Source organism: Crocodylus siamensis, chromosome 8, assembly GCF_052110815.1.
Source record: "Crocodylus siamensis isolate JL-2025a chromosome 8, ASM5211081v1, whole genome shotgun sequence".
Classification (NCBI taxonomy): domain Eukaryota; kingdom Metazoa; phylum Chordata; order Crocodylia; family Crocodylidae; genus Crocodylus; species Crocodylus siamensis.
Window position 1 is genome coordinate 79,084,940 of NC_143402.1, and position 18,249 is coordinate 79,103,188.

The 18,249-nt window shown below is 63.2% G+C and overlaps 1 protein-coding gene across 1 annotated transcript; it reads right to left on the bottom strand.

Moving 5' to 3' along the window:
• Window positions 1-2,650: 2,650 nt before the first annotated feature.
• ENPP7 (ectonucleotide pyrophosphatase/phosphodiesterase 7) lies at window positions 2,651-10,567 on the bottom strand. The gene is made up of 8 exons (XM_090059652.1): window positions 10,327-10,567; window positions 7,950-8,095; window positions 6,618-7,238; window positions 5,873-6,098; window positions 5,707-5,745; window positions 5,127-5,165; window positions 4,006-4,110; window positions 2,651-3,429 (listed from the first exon to the last, which is right to left on the bottom strand). Exons 1-7 carry the CDS (start codon window positions 10,565-10,567, stop codon window positions 4,022-4,024), a joined length of 1,401 nt encoding a protein of 466 aa, XP_089915778.1. The 3' UTR covers window positions 2,651-3,429; window positions 4,006-4,021.
• Between the last annotated feature and the right edge of the window lie 7,682 nt (window positions 10,568-18,249).

Below are 18,249 nucleotides of genomic sequence, written 5' to 3' on the forward strand. Positions count from 1 at the left end.
GTCCCGGCTCAGCACCCTCCGGGCTTTGTCAGGGCCTCGCGAGGGCCAGCAGCCGTCTCAGACAGGTGGACCCGAGCCGCGAAGCTCGGATTTGGAGCTGAATCCAAACCTCCAGCTTTCCCCCAGGACTTGAAGCGCCGTGCCCCAAAGCCACGTCCAGATGCAGGCGCGGATGCCGCTGCAGCCCCACGCCCGAAGTGCAGGAGCTGCGGGGTCTGGGTGCGAGGCCGTGGCATCTTGCTCGTCGCCGAATAGCACGGGCAGTGCCGGGGCTTCCTCGCCGCGTCAGGCGTGGCGGCGCCGGGGGTTTATTACCTCCGGGAAACAATGCCGCGTGCTCGCCGGGAGGGGAAGAGCCCGAGGTAACTTTGGCTTCCATGGCAACCGTACCTACACGTGTAACATTCAATGAAACGGTCCTGGACACGGCTTTATTATAAGCTGCTCTCGCCTCCTGACCCCGCAGCTGCGCACGGCTCTCCCGCGGGCCCGGGGCCTGGGCCCGCGCCTGACTTCGGCACGGCTCGGGGGCCATCGCCTGCCCGCAGCCGGGATTGCAGCCTGCGCCGCCGGGAGCTGGGCCCGAGCCCGGCCTGCCCCCCGCGCCCCTCGTCCTTCCGGGCCGTGCAGAGGAAGGGGCGACCGAAGCCGTGCCCAAGGCGCGGGCCCCGGGACGGAGCCGGAGGCCGGGGCGGGCGTCGCGAAGGGCGCGGAGCACGGCCCTGGCTGGGGGGCAGGCGGGGGTCGGCAGGCTGCTTCTCCTGCGCTCGCCTCCTCTCGGAAATAACCCAGCTAAGTGCTGGGGAACACGGCACGTCAGAGGCTGCTGGTCCTCCTGCCCTCGGTCCTCGAGGCCTGGCCGAAGTGCCCCTTCGCAACGTCCCCAGCTCTCCTTAGAGGTCCCTGCCGCGCCCCTCCAGGCCCGCGCCCCCGCGCGCCGGGGCACGCCACGGTGCTCGGGGAGGGCGAGCGGGCCGCCGGGGCTTTGCAGCGCGGGAGCTGCCGTTTCCTGGGTCCGACCCGGGCCTTCGTGCCCCGTCTCCGGCGTCGCGCGGGGCGGAGAGCGGCCGGCTCAGAGCGGGGCTCTAGCCACGGCTCCTCTCTGCTTCGCGGCCTCCGCGATGCTGCGATTCGGAGGCCGCGGCCCCGCTCCCAGGCTCGGCAGCGACCGGCGCCCCTTTCCTCCCAGCGCGGGTCCGATCCCCGGGCGAATCTGGCTGGACTCGCAGCTTGCACCGCCTCGGGGGGCTGCGAGCGCCCCGCCGCCACGACGGGCTGGGTGAAAAATCTTCCTTTTCTTACTTTTAAACTTACCTTTCATTTTATTTCATTCAACCCTCAACACCCCAGCAGGCAAGATACGCAGCCAGCCCTTCCTCTCGTTCCTGCTGCCGTCTCACTCGCTCCAAGGGCACCTGGCCACACAAATTGCACCCCCCCCCGAAGGACTCGAGTCCGTCCCGGGCCAGCCAGCACTTCTTGGCTGCTTCCTGGCTCCGAGAGCAGGACTCCTGGGTCCCATCCCTGGCTCTGCTGGCAGCTCGCCGTGTGCCCTTGGCCCAGTCAGGGCACTGAGCTGTGCCTCAGTTCCCCTGTCTGTAAAATGGGGGCGATGCTGTTGAACGTTGCAGCACGCTCTGGGCTGTATCGCGACGTCGCCCGGTCCAGGCCTCCCCCCGGCGGGAACCTCCACGTTGTTTGCTTAGCAGGCGGCTCGCGCTAGGCCGTGCTGCCCGGACCCCCGCCCCCACCGCGCTTCCTGCCTCCCCGAGTGGCGTGCGCGTCTCCTGTTTCATCTCGTTAGTGGGGAAAACCGAGGCAGTGAAAGCAGGAGAGCCAGTCACTATGGCAACAGATGTTTATCAAGCCCCTGAGCTGAGGCGCCGGGCTGGGGAGAGGCGTGCGGGCCTCCGGGACGGGGGGCTGGCATCGGGGCGGGCAGGGCCTCGGCCCAGCGCGCGCGGGTTCAGCCCTCGCCTGGCCTCCTGCTTTGGGGCGCTGCTGGCCGGCTTGGCCGTAGGTTGCCGTGCTCTGGGATCGCTAGCCCCCCGAAAGCCGGGGGGCTCATGCTCCCCTTCCTGGTGGTTGCCTGAGTGCAACGGCTGCAGCCCAGGCGCACGGGCAGTGGGGTCACGGTACAGGGCCGCCAGCTGAACGAGAGCCAGCTGCAGGGTGCCATCCTGCACCCCGCTCCTGCAGTCCTCTCCCGCCCGCAGGCCCCTCCTGAGCAGGGCCTCGAGCCCGGGGGAACCTGTCGGGGGTGCTGTGCTGGGGACCCGCCTGCCCCGGCGCTGGCGGGTAGCAAGGCCGGTCTCGGGGCGGCACCGCGCGGGCCCCGGGGCTCTGCTCGGCCCTGCAGGTTGCGCTGGCTGTCGGCTGCGTGGGGATGGGGCAGGTGGGCGGCTGCCCTGCCCTGGCAAGCTCCTGCTCGCCTTGGCGGGGGGGGAAGCAAGAGCTCTGGCCCCGTCTTTCCCCTTGCGTTGCCCAGATCCCGGCCCGGCCAAGCTGCGGAGCGGAGCACGGGGGTCAAAGGGAGATCCCGGCTAGCGCCGGTGCAAAGCCCCTTCAGCAGCGTCGTCTTCGCTTGGGAACAAGACAGCCCATGCCCCAAACCCTGCCGAGGCAACTTTATTTGTGAGCACGGGGAGGGGGCCGCTGGGGGCTGCAGCACCAGGCAGAAAAGGGCAACACGCGGCTGCAGGGCAAGCGGCAAGCTGGCGGCAGTGTTTTGGGAGAGGGTTTGCTGCGTCACCCGCCCCGGGCCCCAGGATTGAGACCCCTGCGCAGGAGAGCGATGTCCGAAAGGAACGGGGGGGTGGGTGCTAGCAGACTGGGGGGCTGGCGTTCGCCCCGGGCAGAGGGATCTTCCTGGCCGCATGCTGCAGGTCGCGTGCCCTCGCCTGGCTGCCCGGGGCTGCGGGGCAGACGCCTGGAGCCTGTAGAGCCGGCAACACTCAGGCGTCCCAATGGCCTGGCCAGGCCGCCCTCTCCGGCCCCGGGCAGAGGCTCCTTGAGGCCCAGCCGGGAGCAGCCGGCACCCGGAGTGACTGGGAAGCTGCCTGAGTTACTTTGGCGGCCTGGGCCCAGCAGCGTCCAGCACAGCGTCCTTGGGGCTTCCCGGGGCACGAACGCCGGGTGCAGAGCGCTCTCCGTGCGCCCGCCAGCCGCTCCGTGGCAGCAGGAGTGAGGGGGTGGGGGCAATGCGGCCAAAGCTACAGGGCAAGTCATGCAAAGAGCTGCACGTGGAAGGGCCACCTGCACCGAGCCTCGGTCCCGGCGAGGAACTTGGACCCGTGCCGAGGGGATGTAGCTGAGGGCTCAGGCCGGCGCTGCACTGAGGCCGGGGCAGGCCACTTTTCCAGGAGGTGTCCTTCCTCGTCTCTCCACGCAGGGGCCTTTCCTTCCGGCGTCGCCCAGAACTCTTGGCATCTGTCAGGGGATCAAAAAGCAGCAGTTTATTTCGGTCGTGCGCAGGGCCCCATCAGCTCTGGGACAGGACACGCTGAGCTTGGCACGTGGGGGTCAGAAGCTGTAGCGATCTATTGATGAGCGTGCAATGCACGCTTTTTCTCAGGTAACACCCGTGCAGCCGGTACGCGTCTCTGTGAACACGCAAGCCATCCACAGCACACGTGCCATTATCGCCGGCCTGCGAGGCCCTGCGGCTGTGCAAGAGAAACACACGGTTGCACGCGGTGCCGGAGCCCAGCCCCAGCTCCTGGCACGGTGGCTGCTGAGCAAGCAGCCCAGGCGGGCACCTTTCACTGCTCTGGACGGCCCGTAGCCCTGGGACGCAGTGGCGGCCCGTGACGCAGTGCCTCCGTGCGCAGCGGCCTGGGGAGACGGTCGCAGCCCTGCCGGGGGGGAGCAGTCTGGGGAGGGGGCTCACTGCTGGCTGGCACTGCGACCAGTCTAAGGCCCAAGGGAGACCCGGAGGACAGCAGACTTGCCAGCCAGCATCTCCGCGGCCAGTCTTGACCCCACGAGACAGAGCTGGGGACTCACCGCTGTGCAGCAGGGGCTAGTACATTGTGCCCCCGTGTCCCAGAACCACGGCAATGCCCAGCAGCAGCTGCAAGCTCCCGGTAGCAGGGGGTGGTGCGTTGGACTCTGCAATTCCCAAGGAGATCAGACATTACCTTAATCGGGAGAGCTCTGCTTGGGGGGGAAGCTGGCACCGAGCAGTGGCCAGGCAGCGGGGGAAAGGGCAGCTGAGAGGCAGAAGGGACACTGTCCTGGTGCAGGCTGTGTGTTAAACCGGAGGGAAGGCTGTGACGCTGGGTGGCACAGGGCAGGGTGCGTTGCCCATGCCTTCAAATCACAGAGGACGCTAACTGCATCTGGCACTGCTCCCCAGCAAGAAGTGGCAGCGCATGTGCTTTGCCCTGAGATGTCCCAGTCCCCGCAAGAGTCCGCTAGGCACTGGTCTGCCAGCACCGTGCACTGGCAGGGGTTGGGCACCGTGCCCTGGGACCGGCTATGAGTTCCCTGTCGGTGCAGGGAAGGTGGTGGGTGACGCTGCCTGCAGTGGATGTGGGACTTGGAGAGAGCCCCTCCAAAGAGCCAGGGCAGCCACCGGCGCACAGGAGCCTCCATGCAGTGCGTTCGCTTGCTGCAGGGGCATGCGCACCAGCTGGCTGCGCTGCACAGGGTGCTGGGCAGAGGCTCAGCTACTGGCCTCCCAATGCTGCCTGCACCTCCGGCCCAGGGAGAGCATCACGGCTCCCTGGTGCCTTAGGGCAGTGGGCCGGGAGGGGTGGGATGGGGGCACTATCGGTGCACAGCCACGCGCCTCTGTCTGCTGAAGGTTTCTCTGAGCCTAGGAAGTGCCACAGCTGTGGGTGTCCAGCATCGTGGGGGACCTGGGCCGAGCCCTCGAAGGCTGGGGAGCTGTAACGCTGCAGCCAGGCGTGCCTGCCCCTGCTCCTGGGGGGAGGCACTGGGGGAAAGCGGGGATGGTGGAAAGGGGCACGGAGCAGCAGTGGCAAGTGGCTGCGCGGGTGCTTTGCTGCTAGGTGTCAATGTTCCCCCAGGAGTCCGGCAGGCGCCGGCTCCAGCCCACCGGCGCGCGGCAGGGAGGTGGTTGGCAGGGTCGGGCACCGTGCCCGGGCCGGCTGCGACCTTACCTGTCGTTACCTGGTAGCTGGCAGTGGTGGTGGCTGAGCCTGCAATGGAAATGGGAAGCAGAGCGAGTCAGGGAGCATGCGCACCAGCTGGCTGCGCTGCACAGGGTGCTGGGCAGAGGCTCAGCTACTGGCCTCCCAATGCTGCCTGCACCTCCGACCCAGGGAGAGCATCACGGCTCCCTGGTGCCTTAGGGCAGTGGGCCGGGAGGGGTGGGATGGGGGCACTATCGGTGCACAGCCACGCGCCTCTGTCTGCTGAAGGTTTCTCTGAGCCTAGGAAGTGCCACAGCTGTGGGTGTCCAGCATCGTGGGGGACCTGGGCCGAGCCCTCGAAGGCTGGGGAGCTGTAACGCTGCAGCCAGGCGTGCCTGCCCCTGCTCCTGGGGGGAGGCACTGGGGGAAAGCGCGGATGGTGGAAAGGGGCACGGAGCAGCAGTGGCGAGTGGCTGCGCGGGTGCTTTGCTGCTAGGTGTCAATGTTCCCCCAGGAGTCCGGCAGGCGCCGGCTCCAGCCCACCGGCGCGCGGCAGGGAGGTGGTTGGCAGGGTCGGGCACCGTGCCCGGGCCGGCTGCGACCTTACCTGTCGTTACCTGGTAGCTGGCAGTGGTGGTGGCTGAGCCTGCAATGGAAATGGGAAGCAGAGCGAGTCAGGGAGCCCCTCCGGGAGGGCGGGGAGCAGCCCCTGGTCCCTGTGCCAAGCTCCTGGCACCCCGAGCACCACGCAGCGGGAGAGGGGAGCTACTCACTTGTGGGATTTCTCAGCATGGGCATCATGACGTGCAGGGAGCCGTTGTGCGGCTCCGGCACGATGCCCAGCAGCTCGCACAGGAGCGGGTAGACGTTCACGCTCTCGAACGGCTCTGTCTGCAGCCCCGCTTCGAAGGCCGGTCCCACCGCCCGGAAGATGGTTTTCATGTTCGTGGCGTTGTTGTCGAAGCCGTGCTCCCCTTTGTTAAACTGCACTTTGATCCTCTGAGAAGGAGGAGAAGTTGCGGCCGGTTCCCAAACACCCCGGCCCCTCGGTGCTCGCCCCTGCGTCCTCGGCCTGCCTCGGCGAGGGAGGTCAGTGCCAGAGCAGAGACCTCTCGCCACTCGCCCTACCCCAGCATCCAGCTGTGGACGGCGGGGGTTTCTGTCTGCATTCGGAAGTGACCTGAGTGCACGTCCACATTTGCAAAGGCTTGAGGACGCTGCCTGGCACCCGGTGTGCAGCCGGTCCCTCGGGCAGGCTCCCCCCGCCCAGGGCAGCGCTCCCGGATCGTGACCTGCAGGCACCTTTGTTCTTTCTGGGTGGGGGCTTTTCCTTATCTGGGCCCCCCGGGCAGGAGACAAGCAGCCACGGGACGGGGGTCTACGTCCCTACAGGGAGGGGAGGCCCTGGCCCCTGAGACGGTGGCTTGGCTCAGCGCACGGGGCCCCGGGACGGGAGGTTACGGGGAGACGGACGCAGGTGCAAGGCAGAGAGCAGAGGCACCTGCCCGTGGGTCTTACCCCGTGGATCACGTATCCCGGGTCGCCGTACATCAGCAGGGGGGTGATCCTGGGGTTGTCGGCGTAGTGGAGCCTCCTGGGGAACTCCTCCTTCTTGAAGACATGCAGCCGGGGGTGCGCGTCCCTCAGGGCCTGGTACACCTGCTCCAGCTTTCCTTCTCTCGGCACCAGCAGCCCGTTGGGGCCGTAATCTAGGAGCTCAAACTGGATATCCTTGAAGGAGAAGTTAGACATCGCCCCGAGGAATATTTCGTCCTGCTTTATAACCGTCTCCATGCCGTGGTCCGAGGTGATGATGAGGTTGAGTCTCGGCTCCAGGCCGCTTTCCCGGATGCGCTGCCGTAGGTACCCGACGGTTCGGTCCACCTGGCTGACCATGTCCCTGCGCTGCTGGGATTCGGGGCCGTGCTTGTGCCCCGTGGAGTCGGGCTCCCCGAAGTACAGCGTGACGAAGTCGAGGTTTTCCTCCGTGAACCACCTCATGACGGTGTCGATGTTCTGCCTCCACTCGGTTTCGTTGTCGTACTTGTGAAAGAGGCCCTCCACCTTCTTCACGCTCACCTGCTCCCCCTGGTACGTCGCGTTGCCCCCCGGGAAGAACAGGGAGCCCGTCCGTAAGCCCTGTCGGCCAAGACAGCGGTTAACGCTCATCCCCTCCATCGCCCGCCCAGCCCCGCGCTTCTCCGCCTCCAGCACCTCTGTCTTTCCCCCCAGCCAGGCTTCTCCTGACCTCTGCCTGTTCGCTTTGCCCTGCTGAACCGGGGACCGCCCAGCCTTCGCCTGCGCTGGTTCCCCCCGCGGCTCCTGCCCCGCGCGCCCTGCACCCCTGGAAGTCTTTGCACCGCAGTCAGCGACACCAGATCGGGGCCTCCTGCGCCCGCTCCCCCGAGAGGCACGAGGCACAGGGGCTAAGCAGGTCACCGTGGGCTCGGGGCTGGCTTTGTGCCTTCGAGACCCAGCAGAAGTGCCCCGGATAGGACACCGATCGCCCACGTCAGCCGCGGGGCTGTCTCAGGGTGCCCACGGTGGTTTCAGCCCGTGTTGGCGTGTTTTCCTGGGGGTGCCCTCCTGCCGTGCAAGGCGATGGCCTGTGAAAGGCCAGGCCCCGGCAGCTTTTGTCCTCTCTGCTGCCCACCCTGCGGGCTCGGTGCCCATTTCGAGGGCCCGTGTGTCGGGGTAACCCCTCGGTCGCCTGCGTTCGGCACGCCGGGCGGCCGCAGAGGAGCCGCAAAGGGTCCGCAAGGGGCGCGTCCGCGTTGCCCGCTGGTCCGAGGCCCGTGCGCCTGTCCCCGAACCGGCGCTGCGGGGAGGAGGCTGCGGCCACTCGCTCACCTGCCTCTGTGCTGTGATCCAGATGGGCAGGCTGCCGGTGTCCCACCACGCCGAGACGCCCTGCGTGTTGTAGTAGGGCAGCTTCTTCCCAGAGGTGGTGTTGAACCACATGTTGTGGATCACCCCGTGGCTCTCGATGTACTTCCCTGCCGGGATCGGGGCGGGTTGGGACCGTGCCGGGCACACAAACCCCACTCCCGCGGTCCCCTCCAGCCCGGCCTCCTGGTCTCATGGTAACCCGGTGGTTGAGCCCCCGTCACCCACGTCCCGGACCTCCGTCCCCGCGTGGTGTGGAGCCGGCCGGCAGGTGCGTCCGAGCACCGCTCTTCCAGCGCTTAGGTGGTGTTTGCATGTCCAGCCTGAGCCCCACCACAGCCGAGCCCTCCGGTCTGTCCTTCAGCCAGCATTTCCCTTTGCTTCAGTAGCTCTTCTCCCCTCCTAAGACCCCCCGAATGTATTTATAGGGAGTGACAGAGCAGCCTGGATACACCCACATGCCGAAAACACACGGCCTCCTCCGAGAAAACTCGGTGCGCGCAGCACAACCCCCATCGGGTAACCCCCCGCTGCAGCCCAATTCCTGCTTGGCGCCTTGTGATTCCTTGCTCCGGAGTTTGCTCTGCAGCCCTGTGGACAGGCAAAGGGCCCAGGCGTCTCTGGGTTGCTTGCTTTTCCTTTCCCCAAGCGCTGGTGCTGTGCTGGCTGCTCTCCAGCCCTCCCCCCGCCCCATGCCCCCAGTTTGATTGCTTCATTAAAAATCCTTCCTGCCGCGTGTGCATTGTCCTGTGCGAGCCCCTTCCGCACTGGGCATGGAGATGAGCAGCCCCCGCGTGCCAGGGCATCGAGCGCTTTGAGCCAGGCTTCCTCCTCGGAAGCGGCGGCTCTCGCGCCTGCACCGCTTCCCATTAGCCCCCCCGCCTTTGCTCCCGGGGTCTGTCTAATCATCCTCGTTAGCAGCGGAGGCAAGGTGTTCATTAGCTGGGGGCCGTGCCCAGGCGGTCTCTCATCTCTCCCACATCCTCACGGCACGGCGGCCCCGCTGCTCTCCTTCCCTGCCTGGCTAAAGGGCCTGGTGCCGTTTGTGCTCTGCAAGGCCGATTTAGTGATTCGGTATTATACAGACGGCTCCTGACCCTTGGACATCACCTGCTTTGCCATCCCCCTGCCGGCTCTCTGCTTCCTCCTAACATCTCTCGCGAGGTAGCTGCTTGCTCGTGTCGGCCCGCAGCCCGGCACTAAAGCTTTCCCCTCGCTCAGGATTCATATTCCAGCTGCTGTTTGCACCTTCACTTTCAAATAATTCAAATCTCTTCTCCCTTCACGTTCCTGTGCTCTTCAGCCCAGGTCATTTCTTCCTAAAGGCTAGGGACTGACATTACACATCAACCGGTTTAAGTGATCAGGAACTGGGTTAAACCTGTAACAGAACAGACATCCAGTGCCCATAAACCAGTTTGAAAATGGCTGACACGGGTTCGAGATAAACCTGGCTGCATGTAGTATATCAGACTTAACCGGTTTGTGCAATGTCTATCCCAGACCATAGTTTCTCCAAATCTGCTCCATTTCAGTACAAAAATCAAAGTTACCTATTATTTATTTCTTCTTAATTTACATTGAATCCACCGGTGGTCACTTGATCAAAATTTGCTTTTATGGGCTGTTGGTTGCAGCCGTGTTGGTCTAAGGACACAGGCAAACAAGGTTCTTTGGGTAGATGGGATATTTTTATTAGACCAACTAAATAGTTGGGAACATTATTCTTTGCAAGCTTTCGGGCACAAGTGCCCTTCTTCCCACCCTCCCGAGAGCCTGAGCAGTCTCTCAATGCCCAAAGAAGAGTGTTCGTGCCCATAAGCTGGCACAGAACAAGTTTTCCAACTATTTAGTTGGTCTAATGAAAAATATTGCATCTACCCAAAGAACTTGTTTGCTTTTTTATCAGGTCTTCCCCACTTGCCAAGGTCTAGCATTGCTGCTGTTTGGGTTGGGGACTCCTTAGTGAAGCCTTTTGCCCTCTCTCCTACCCAGGAATACGGGCTCAGATGACCCCGGTGCTGTTTGCTGTCCCCTGCGTTGGTGACAGCCCACCCGACTGCTGCCTCCCATCAACATCAGAAGTTTCGTCCTTTGTGCTGCCCATACTCCCAACCTCTGCCTGCTCCCCGTTCCCACTGGCTTACCTGGGGCTACTGCAATATTTGTGCCGATATAGGGGGCCAACCCGAGCATCACACCAGTGACACGGCCCCGGGACTGGGACAGTGGGAGCGCTGGAGCAAGCAGGGCTGTGACAAAGCGAGGGATCCCCCTATGCTGGGGGCTTGCCCTGTCCCGCCAGCCCCCGCCTTGCCTGGGGAGACTCGCGGGCACTCACCGGTCAGCAGCGTGAAGTGGCAGGGGCTGGTGATGGTGGCAAAGGCGGGCGTCATGTAGCGCGCCTTCACGCCCTCCTGCGCCATGGCGTCCAGGTTCGGGGTGTCCACGTCCTGGTCGTAGTTCCACCGGAAGCCGTCGAAGGAGACCAGGAGCAGCTTGCTGCGGTTGTGCCCGTTTGGCAGGGGGGCCCCGGTCCCCAGGGCGAGGGCAGCCAGCAGGAGCGTTAGGGACGGGAGCATCTCTCCGTCTGGCCACCGAAGACAGGGGCGCACGCCCCGGCGCTGTTATTTAGAGGCACAGCAGGGTGCGAAGTCCGCAGGCCTGGCTTATTGCGGGCAGGGCACGTGGCTTTGGACCGGAGTCTGTTATCGCTGCTGGTGCATGACTTGGAGCAGGCTGAGGCGCCTGGGCCCCCCGGAGCCGCCCCGCCCTGCATGTGGTTAAGTCAGCGCTGGTGGACCCGGGGGCTGTGGCCACGGCTGCAGGCAGGGCTGTGGCGGCTTGCTCCACCCCACCCCGCAGCCCCCGATGTCCCAGCACGGCCCTGCCTGCTGCCCCCCGTGTCCTGCCTTTCTGTCAGCAGGGTGGAGCGCGGCCATCCCGGGCACGGCACAGGTTTGTAACCCATTGCCCCTACGAGCCTGGAGCAGCCTTCCCCTCCGGGGCTCGGGTGCAGTCCCCGGGCCGGGGCTTAGGGAGAAGGGAGCAGCTCCGGGGGGTGGGGGGACAGGGCAGGCGGGTGCTGAGGGGAGGAGTCCCCGGGGCAGCTGGAGGAGGGGGCCCAGACTGTCTCCAGGAGAGCATTGCCCGTGCTTCCCCCCACCCCCCCGCAGCCCCCTCCCCAGGGACGGTGCCGCAGTGAGGCATCGGGTGCACGCAGCGTAGCTGGCACGTGCTACCCGGCTGGCGCTATGCTCGCTGCCCGTGCTGCCCTGCGGCCTCGCTGAGCACCGAGTCACTGTCCTGCTCCCATCTTCACCATCAGCAAAGGGCTGCCGCGGCGGGGCGGCCTCCAAGGCCCCTCCGCACCGCCTGACCCCGGCACCTGTCCTCCCTGCCAGGCCTGGCCCGTGGAGCTGGGGAAGCTGATTATGAGGATTTATCAGTCGTGGATCCTTTTTATGGTGTCTCTGGTGCTGCCTCACCTGGCAGCGAGATGGGGATGGCCTTTGGCTGGGTTATGCAATGGAGGAGGGTCCCGCGCCAGCAGCTCTCGTGTGCCTCCCTGTTCGCCAGCCGGGCCGCGGGCTCGCTCTGCCCTCGCGCTGCACAGCTCGGTGTCTGGCGCCAGGGTGGGGCCGGCCCTCGCGCTCCTCCTCGGGCTCCCTTCTCTCGGCCCGTGGACCGGCTCGCGCGTGTGCACGATGGAGTCGGCGCTGGGCTGGCGTTTCCTTTGCAGACCTGGGTCCCAGGAGACGTCCTGTCTGTGGCTAGCACCCTCCTCCAAAGCGTTGCTACACCCCAGGGCTCCTGGCTGCGGGAGGGGAGCACCGCTCCTGCCCGCCCTGGGCTTTCTGCAGCCTGCCGATGGGGTGACGCCACAGGGACCCGCAAGGAGACGTGCTCGCCTTGGTGGCAGGTCCCACTTACTGAGCCCTGCCCAGGGCTGCAGCCACTGGGCCCCACAGCCCACGCTCGTCGGTGCCTGCCTTTTTCTGGCTGTGCCCTGGCTTCCTACCCGTGAGCGGGGACGGGAGCACGGCCAGAGGGCACAGGCATGTGTGAAGGGCACCAAGGTTCACGGGGAAAAAGGCTGTCTCAGCTGCCTGGGCGCCTTATCTCCCTGGGCACTGATTATTTTGGATTGTGTCAGAGCTGTGACTGAGCCGGTTGGCATCTGCCCAGCACGCAGGGAAGGTGCTGGGGGAGGCCGGTCTCTGCCCTGCGACCGCAATGGCCGCGGGGAGGGCTGGAGACAGTAGGGGCTGGGTCCCACAGGCTGGCAGGTAAGGGGGGGGTCCTGGGCGCAGTCATCACATGCGGGCGTTGCAGACGGAGCTAAGGGAGCAGAGGAGGGTCCCGGACTGCTTGGGCTGGCGGGAGCGAAGAAAGCAGAGACTGACACTTGCATTTCAAAGCCGAAGCTGTAAGCTGGGATCCCTGAGACGAGGCTGAGGCACGGCATGCACGGCAGCCGAGGGGCGTGAAACGCATGCTGTGGTCGGGCACCCAGGTTGTAGCTGCGTTGGTCTGGAGGCCAAAGGAATCTGAACTTGTGGCAGAGGTGATATCTTGTATTAAACCAACTAGATGTTTGCAAAAAAAAGGCACCCAAGGGGGAGAAGAAGGTGCAGATTCGCCTGTAAAAACCCAGGCAGAGATGAGGCCCATGGGATCATCTCATCATAACCTAAAAAGACCTATGGGTCCCCCAGGACTTTTTAATCCCTGACAGCAAGGAGACCCTCTGCCCTTGGGATGATGTAAGACGTACGCAAGGCCTTCTATTGTCCTTTTGGCTTGTTATATCGGGCTGCTGAGAGACGTGAGAAAGACCAGCGCTTTAAGAAAAGGAAGCACGTTAGCTCAAGCTGGCTCCGCACTGTCGTATAGCTCGCACGCTTCACCAGGGCTTTTTGGTGCTTTTATCTGAAGCTGAGTCAAGCAACTATTAGATAAAAGCACTAAAAAGTCCTGCTGAAGCACGTGCTCTAGGCAGATACTGGGTGAGCCGGGTCAAACAGTACATTCCCAGGAGAGGCATCATGCTGGTGCTTGGCATGGGGGCACGCCAAGTCTAAAGTAAAGGACTGGGTCTTTTTCACGTCTGTAAGCAGTTGTGCAGTTTTGGCACTGCCACTGGGTTTTCCTGGGCCGTGCCTTAGCTTAGGCCAAGTTTTCCTGTTGTTTGTCGAGAGCTGGAAGTTGCAAATGGCTGCACTCGATATATGCTCTCTTCAGAGAACGGACCGTTCTTGTTCAAGCATTAATGAACTCGGTGCCACTGCCTGAAGTCTGGTAATGACGCTAGCACGTGGGCAACCTGACCACAAGTGCCGCTGGGCCCGGGCACCTTGGCGCAGGTGGCTCAGCCCAGGGGGCAGGGAGCACCCCTTGCAGCCCGCCCGTGGCCTGGGGATGCAGGGCCTGACTCTGCACCTGCTCACCTGAGCCACCCCACTAATGACACTGCCAGCGTCAGCAGGGCAGCAGACCCGGGCCCGTGGCTTTGCAGCAGCGGGTCTCTGAAGCCCAGGGCAAGGCCATTTGCAGGCCCTTCCATTTCCAAGGGCTTCATGCCGTCCTTGTCCATCCAAAGGAGGCACCAGCAGCACGACAGCGTTCACATGCCGCTGGGCAATGCCGCTTATCAGTCTTGGCAATAGCCCAGCTCCTCTGAGATATCGCCCAGCGGGGCCAATAGCGCCTGCGCCTGTGCCGACAGATGCCAGGTGGGGAAAGTCCTGATCCCTTATCATGTTGATCCCCTCTCGCTGGGCCAGGGAGAGGGCACTCAGCCTCCACCTGCTCTGGAGCACCTGATAACAGATGCTCCTCGGGGCTTGGTCGCAGGTTTGGTATCGGGGGATCTTGCGGCACAGATAAGGGAGGCCACCTTTGCCCCCCTCCAGGTCACAGGGGCTGGCTATGAGGCTGGGGTGCAGCAGCCTCCCTGGCACGCCCTGGGGCGGGAGCGTGGGTTTTGCCCCGTTCCAGACCCATCTCGCATCCTCGCCCGCCCCCAGGCCGGGGGAGAGCGGCCTCGCGGGGGAAGCTAGCTCGCTGGAGGCTCGTTCTGCGTGGAGGGGAATGCAGCAGTTGTGTGCGGTCTCTGTTAAAAACCCGGGAGGCAGGGCGAGTTTCTGTGCTCTCTCCTTTCCTGAGTGCACGGAGCCAGAGCCAAGGAAGCTGCAAGGGGAAAACCTACGGGCCGTGAAAGGGCGGCATGGACCCAAGCCCGCCATGGCCCACGGTGGGGGTAGTAGGGGGACAATGACGGCAGCAGCTGGGCAGCAGTACCCAGCCGGCCCCAGCCATTCCCAGGTCCCAGGCCTGGCAGAGGGGCGCTGGGGCTGCCCCGGGAGCATCAGGCTGGCAGGGAGACCCCAAGGAGCAGGGGCTGCGACAAGGAAGGCAGCCTGTTGCCGGTGAGGAAGGGGCCAGACGAGGTCAGGGTTGCTCTGTGTGCAGATATTAATTGGCTTCGCCCTTTGCTCTGTGCGCTTTGTACTTCACGGGAAATCCACGAGGCTGAAGTTGGGTCCTTATTCCCAGTGCCTTATTCCCGCTTCCCTGTTCCTTATTCCCAGTTCTTTATTCTTTATTCCCGGTTCCCAGTTCCTTTTTCAAAGCTGATCTAGACCCAATAAAAACTTGTTATTAATTAATTTCACATCCTAAAGAGACAGAATGTCTTTAGCTACACATATGTACTAATTAAGATGTAAAATAATATCTCTCATCACGTACAGACCCCTAAATGAAGGTCAGATTAGGATGGGATTATGGGGCAAAATACTTCTTGGGCCACCCCAAATTTCATGGTGATGCCACTGGGGACTGTCCCAAAGAGCCCTGACCGCCGTCCCGCCCGGCTCAAAGCACGGTGTGGCTGTGCCAGGCTGCCCGCTCACAGCCCCCATGCCCACTGTACCAAGTATAATGGCCTGAATAAGGAGCTGGCTTTTGGGCTGGGATTACGGCTAGAAATCCTGCTAGGGCTGCCCATCAGGACACCGCTGCGTGACCGGGGGACTGTCCCGGACATCTGAAACGAGAGACTTGCCCGGCCCAAACTGCGGTGTGGCCGCGCCAGGCTGCCAACTGACAGCACCCCGCCACTGTGCCAAGTATCTGGACCTGAATAAGGAACTGGAATATGGGCTGGGATTATACCTAGAAACCCCCCCTTCTTGGGCCACCCCGTAGCCTCTCCTCATAAGGCCTGCCCTGCTGACCCCACACTGGACTGCATCGTGGAGTCAATGACGACTCCACCTCTGTGCCACCGGGGGACACTTCGGAACATTTCTGACCAGAGATTTGCCCGGCCTAAAACGAGGTTTGGCCGTGCCAGGCTGCCAACTGGAATTTGGCCTGGGATTATAGCTGGAAATCTGATTTGGGCCACCCCAGACTGTATCCCTGTGCCACCGGGGGACTGTCCTGGACATCTCTGACCAGAGACGTGCCCGGCCCAAAAGGCAGTTCGGCCGTGCCCGGCTGCTGTCTGATAGCCCCATAGGCACTGTGCCAAGTATAGTGCCTCGAATAAAGAACTGTTTTCTGGGCTGGGATGAGAGATGGAAATCCTTGCTGGCCACCCCACACCATGACTGTGTGGCACCAGTGGCCTCCCTAGACATCCCCGGGGCTGTTAATGGCTTTGGGGGCTGCAGTTAGCAGCATGGCATGAAGAGACTGTGCTCTGGGCCTGGCCAGGCTCTGGTTGGGGACATCCGGGGGAGTCCACTGGTGCCACAGAGTCATGGTGTGGGGTGGCCAAGAAGGATTTCCCTTTCTAATCCCAGCCCAAAAAGAGTTCCTTATTCAAGCCATTGTCCTTAGTGCAGTCACTGGGGCGGGGGCGTGCTCTGAATTGACAGCGTGGTAGAGCCAAACCGTGCTTTGGGCTGGACAGTACTCTGGTGCGGGATGCCTGGGAGAATTGCCCAGTGCCACAGAGTCATGGTGTGGGGTGGCCAGCAAGGATTTCCATCTCTCATCCCAACTCAGAAAACAGTTCCTTATTCGAGCCATTATACGTGGCACAGAGCCCATGGGGCTATCAGACAGCAGCCGGGCACGGCCAAACTGCCTTTTGGGCTGGGCAAGTCATAGTTTCATAGTTTCTAGGGTTGGAAGGGGACCTGAGCAGATCATCGAGTCCGACCCCCTGCCATGGCAGGAAAGAGTACTGGGGTCAAACGACCCCGGCAAGGTGTTCGTCTAACCTCCTCTTAAACACCCCCAGGGTAGGGGCCTGCACCACTTCTCTTGGAAGTTGGTTCCAGACCCTAGCTGCCCTGACCATGAAGTCGCGCCTCCCGATGTCTAACCTAAACCTGCCCTCTGCCAGCTTGTGACCGCTATTCCTGGTCCCTCCTGGCGGTGCTCGGGGGAACAGGGACTCCCCCAATGCCTGCTGGTCCCCTCTGACTAGTTTATAACAGGCCACTAGATCCCCCCTCAGCCTTCTCTTGTGGAGGCTGAACAGGTTCAGGTCCCGCAGCCTCTCCTCGTAGGGCCTGCCCTGCTGCCCCTGATCATGCGACTGGCCTCCTCTGGACCCTCTCCATGCTGCCCACATCCCTCCTGCAGCGCGGCGCCCAGAACTGGACGCAGTACTCCAGCTGCGGCCTGACCAGTGCCGCACAGAGGGGGAGGATCACCTCCCTGGACCTGCTCGAGATGCATCTGTGGATGCAGGACAAGGTGCGGTCGGCCTTCCTGACCGCGTCCCCACACTGCCGCCCATGTTCATCTTGGAGTCAATGATGACCCCCAGATCCTTTTCTGCCTCTGTACTGAAGAGAAGGGAGTTCCCCAGCCTGTAGGGATGGTGCTGGTTCTTCCTCCCCAGAGAGGTCAGAGATTTCATAGATTTCAAAGACATCAGGGCTGGAAGGGACCTCGGGAGATCATCGAGTCCAGCCCCCCGCCCAAAGGGCAGGAAGTCAGCTGGGGTCACAGGATCCCAGCAAGATAAGCATCCAATTCACTCTTGAAGGTGTTCAATGTAGGCGCTTGAACCACCTCCGCTGGCAGGCTGCTCCAGACCTTGGGGGCTCGGACAGTAAAGAAATTCGTCCTTATGTCCACCCTGAAACGGTCTTGCAGGAGTTTGTGACCGTTCGAGCTCGTCATCCCTCGGGGCGCTCTGGTGAACAGACGTTCCCCCAGATCCTGGTGGTCACCCCTGAGAAACTTATAAGTGGCCACCAGATCACCCCGAGCCTGCGCTTTTCCAGGCTACACAGCCCCGTGGCTCTCAGCCTGTCGCCGTAAGGTCTGTTTTCCTGACCTCTGATCATGCGCGTGGCTTTTCTCTGCACCCTCTCCAGCTTCTCCACATCGTTTTTGAACTGTGGGGCCCAAAACTGGGTGCAGGACTCCAGCTGCGGCCTCACCAAGGCCGAGTACAAGGGGAGAATGACGTCCCGGGATTTGCTCGAGACGCATCTCTGGATGCACGCCAGCGTTTTGGTGGCTTTAGTAGCCGCAGCATCACATTGCAGGCTCATGTTCATCTTGTGGTCAACCATGACCCCCAAGTCGCTTTCACCTGTAGAGCTAGCCAGTGTAGCACTGCCGAGCCTATATGCATGGTGCATGGTACATGAGGGACCAAGCTGCAGCGTCCTCGGGACTCAGCCACAGTGTTGTCTTTGTACATCTGGGCAGGAAGGTCCCAGCTTGTGCTCTGCTGCAAGACCCCATCTCCGTCACTGGCCAGCTGCAACCGTGGTACGGCGGGGAAGCAGCCTCAGTGCTTTTCTCAGCTCTCATCCCCTTGCTAGGGTTGCCAGCCACGGAAACCCCTCCCGCAGCATCTCACCGCCCTCCCTGAGCTGGGCACAGCTGCTCTCCACTGGACATTGCTTCCCCACAGCTGGAGCATGGGTATGGGGTGCAGCGACAGGGGAGCAGGGGTGTTTTGCACACACGTGGCTGTGGTGGAGACACGCGGCCCAGCCAGGAGGAAGCCCGTGGCTGTGCGCTAGCCTGGCCACGGGGTGACACTGTTCAGCTGCAGATCGGGCCGCAGAGCAGCAGGATGCGAAGAGATGCCGCCTGCTCGAGCCTGAGAGGCTGGGGGCACTTGGTGGCCAGAGCATCCCAGCTCCTGCCTTGCGTCCGAGGGGGCTGCAGGAGATTGCAGGAAGCTCCCAGGGGCCGAGGCCTGAGCACCAGCCGTGCGGGCATCCCAGGCTCGCCCAGTGGGGCAGGAGCGTTAGACGGTGCTCGGCAGCTCCCGACG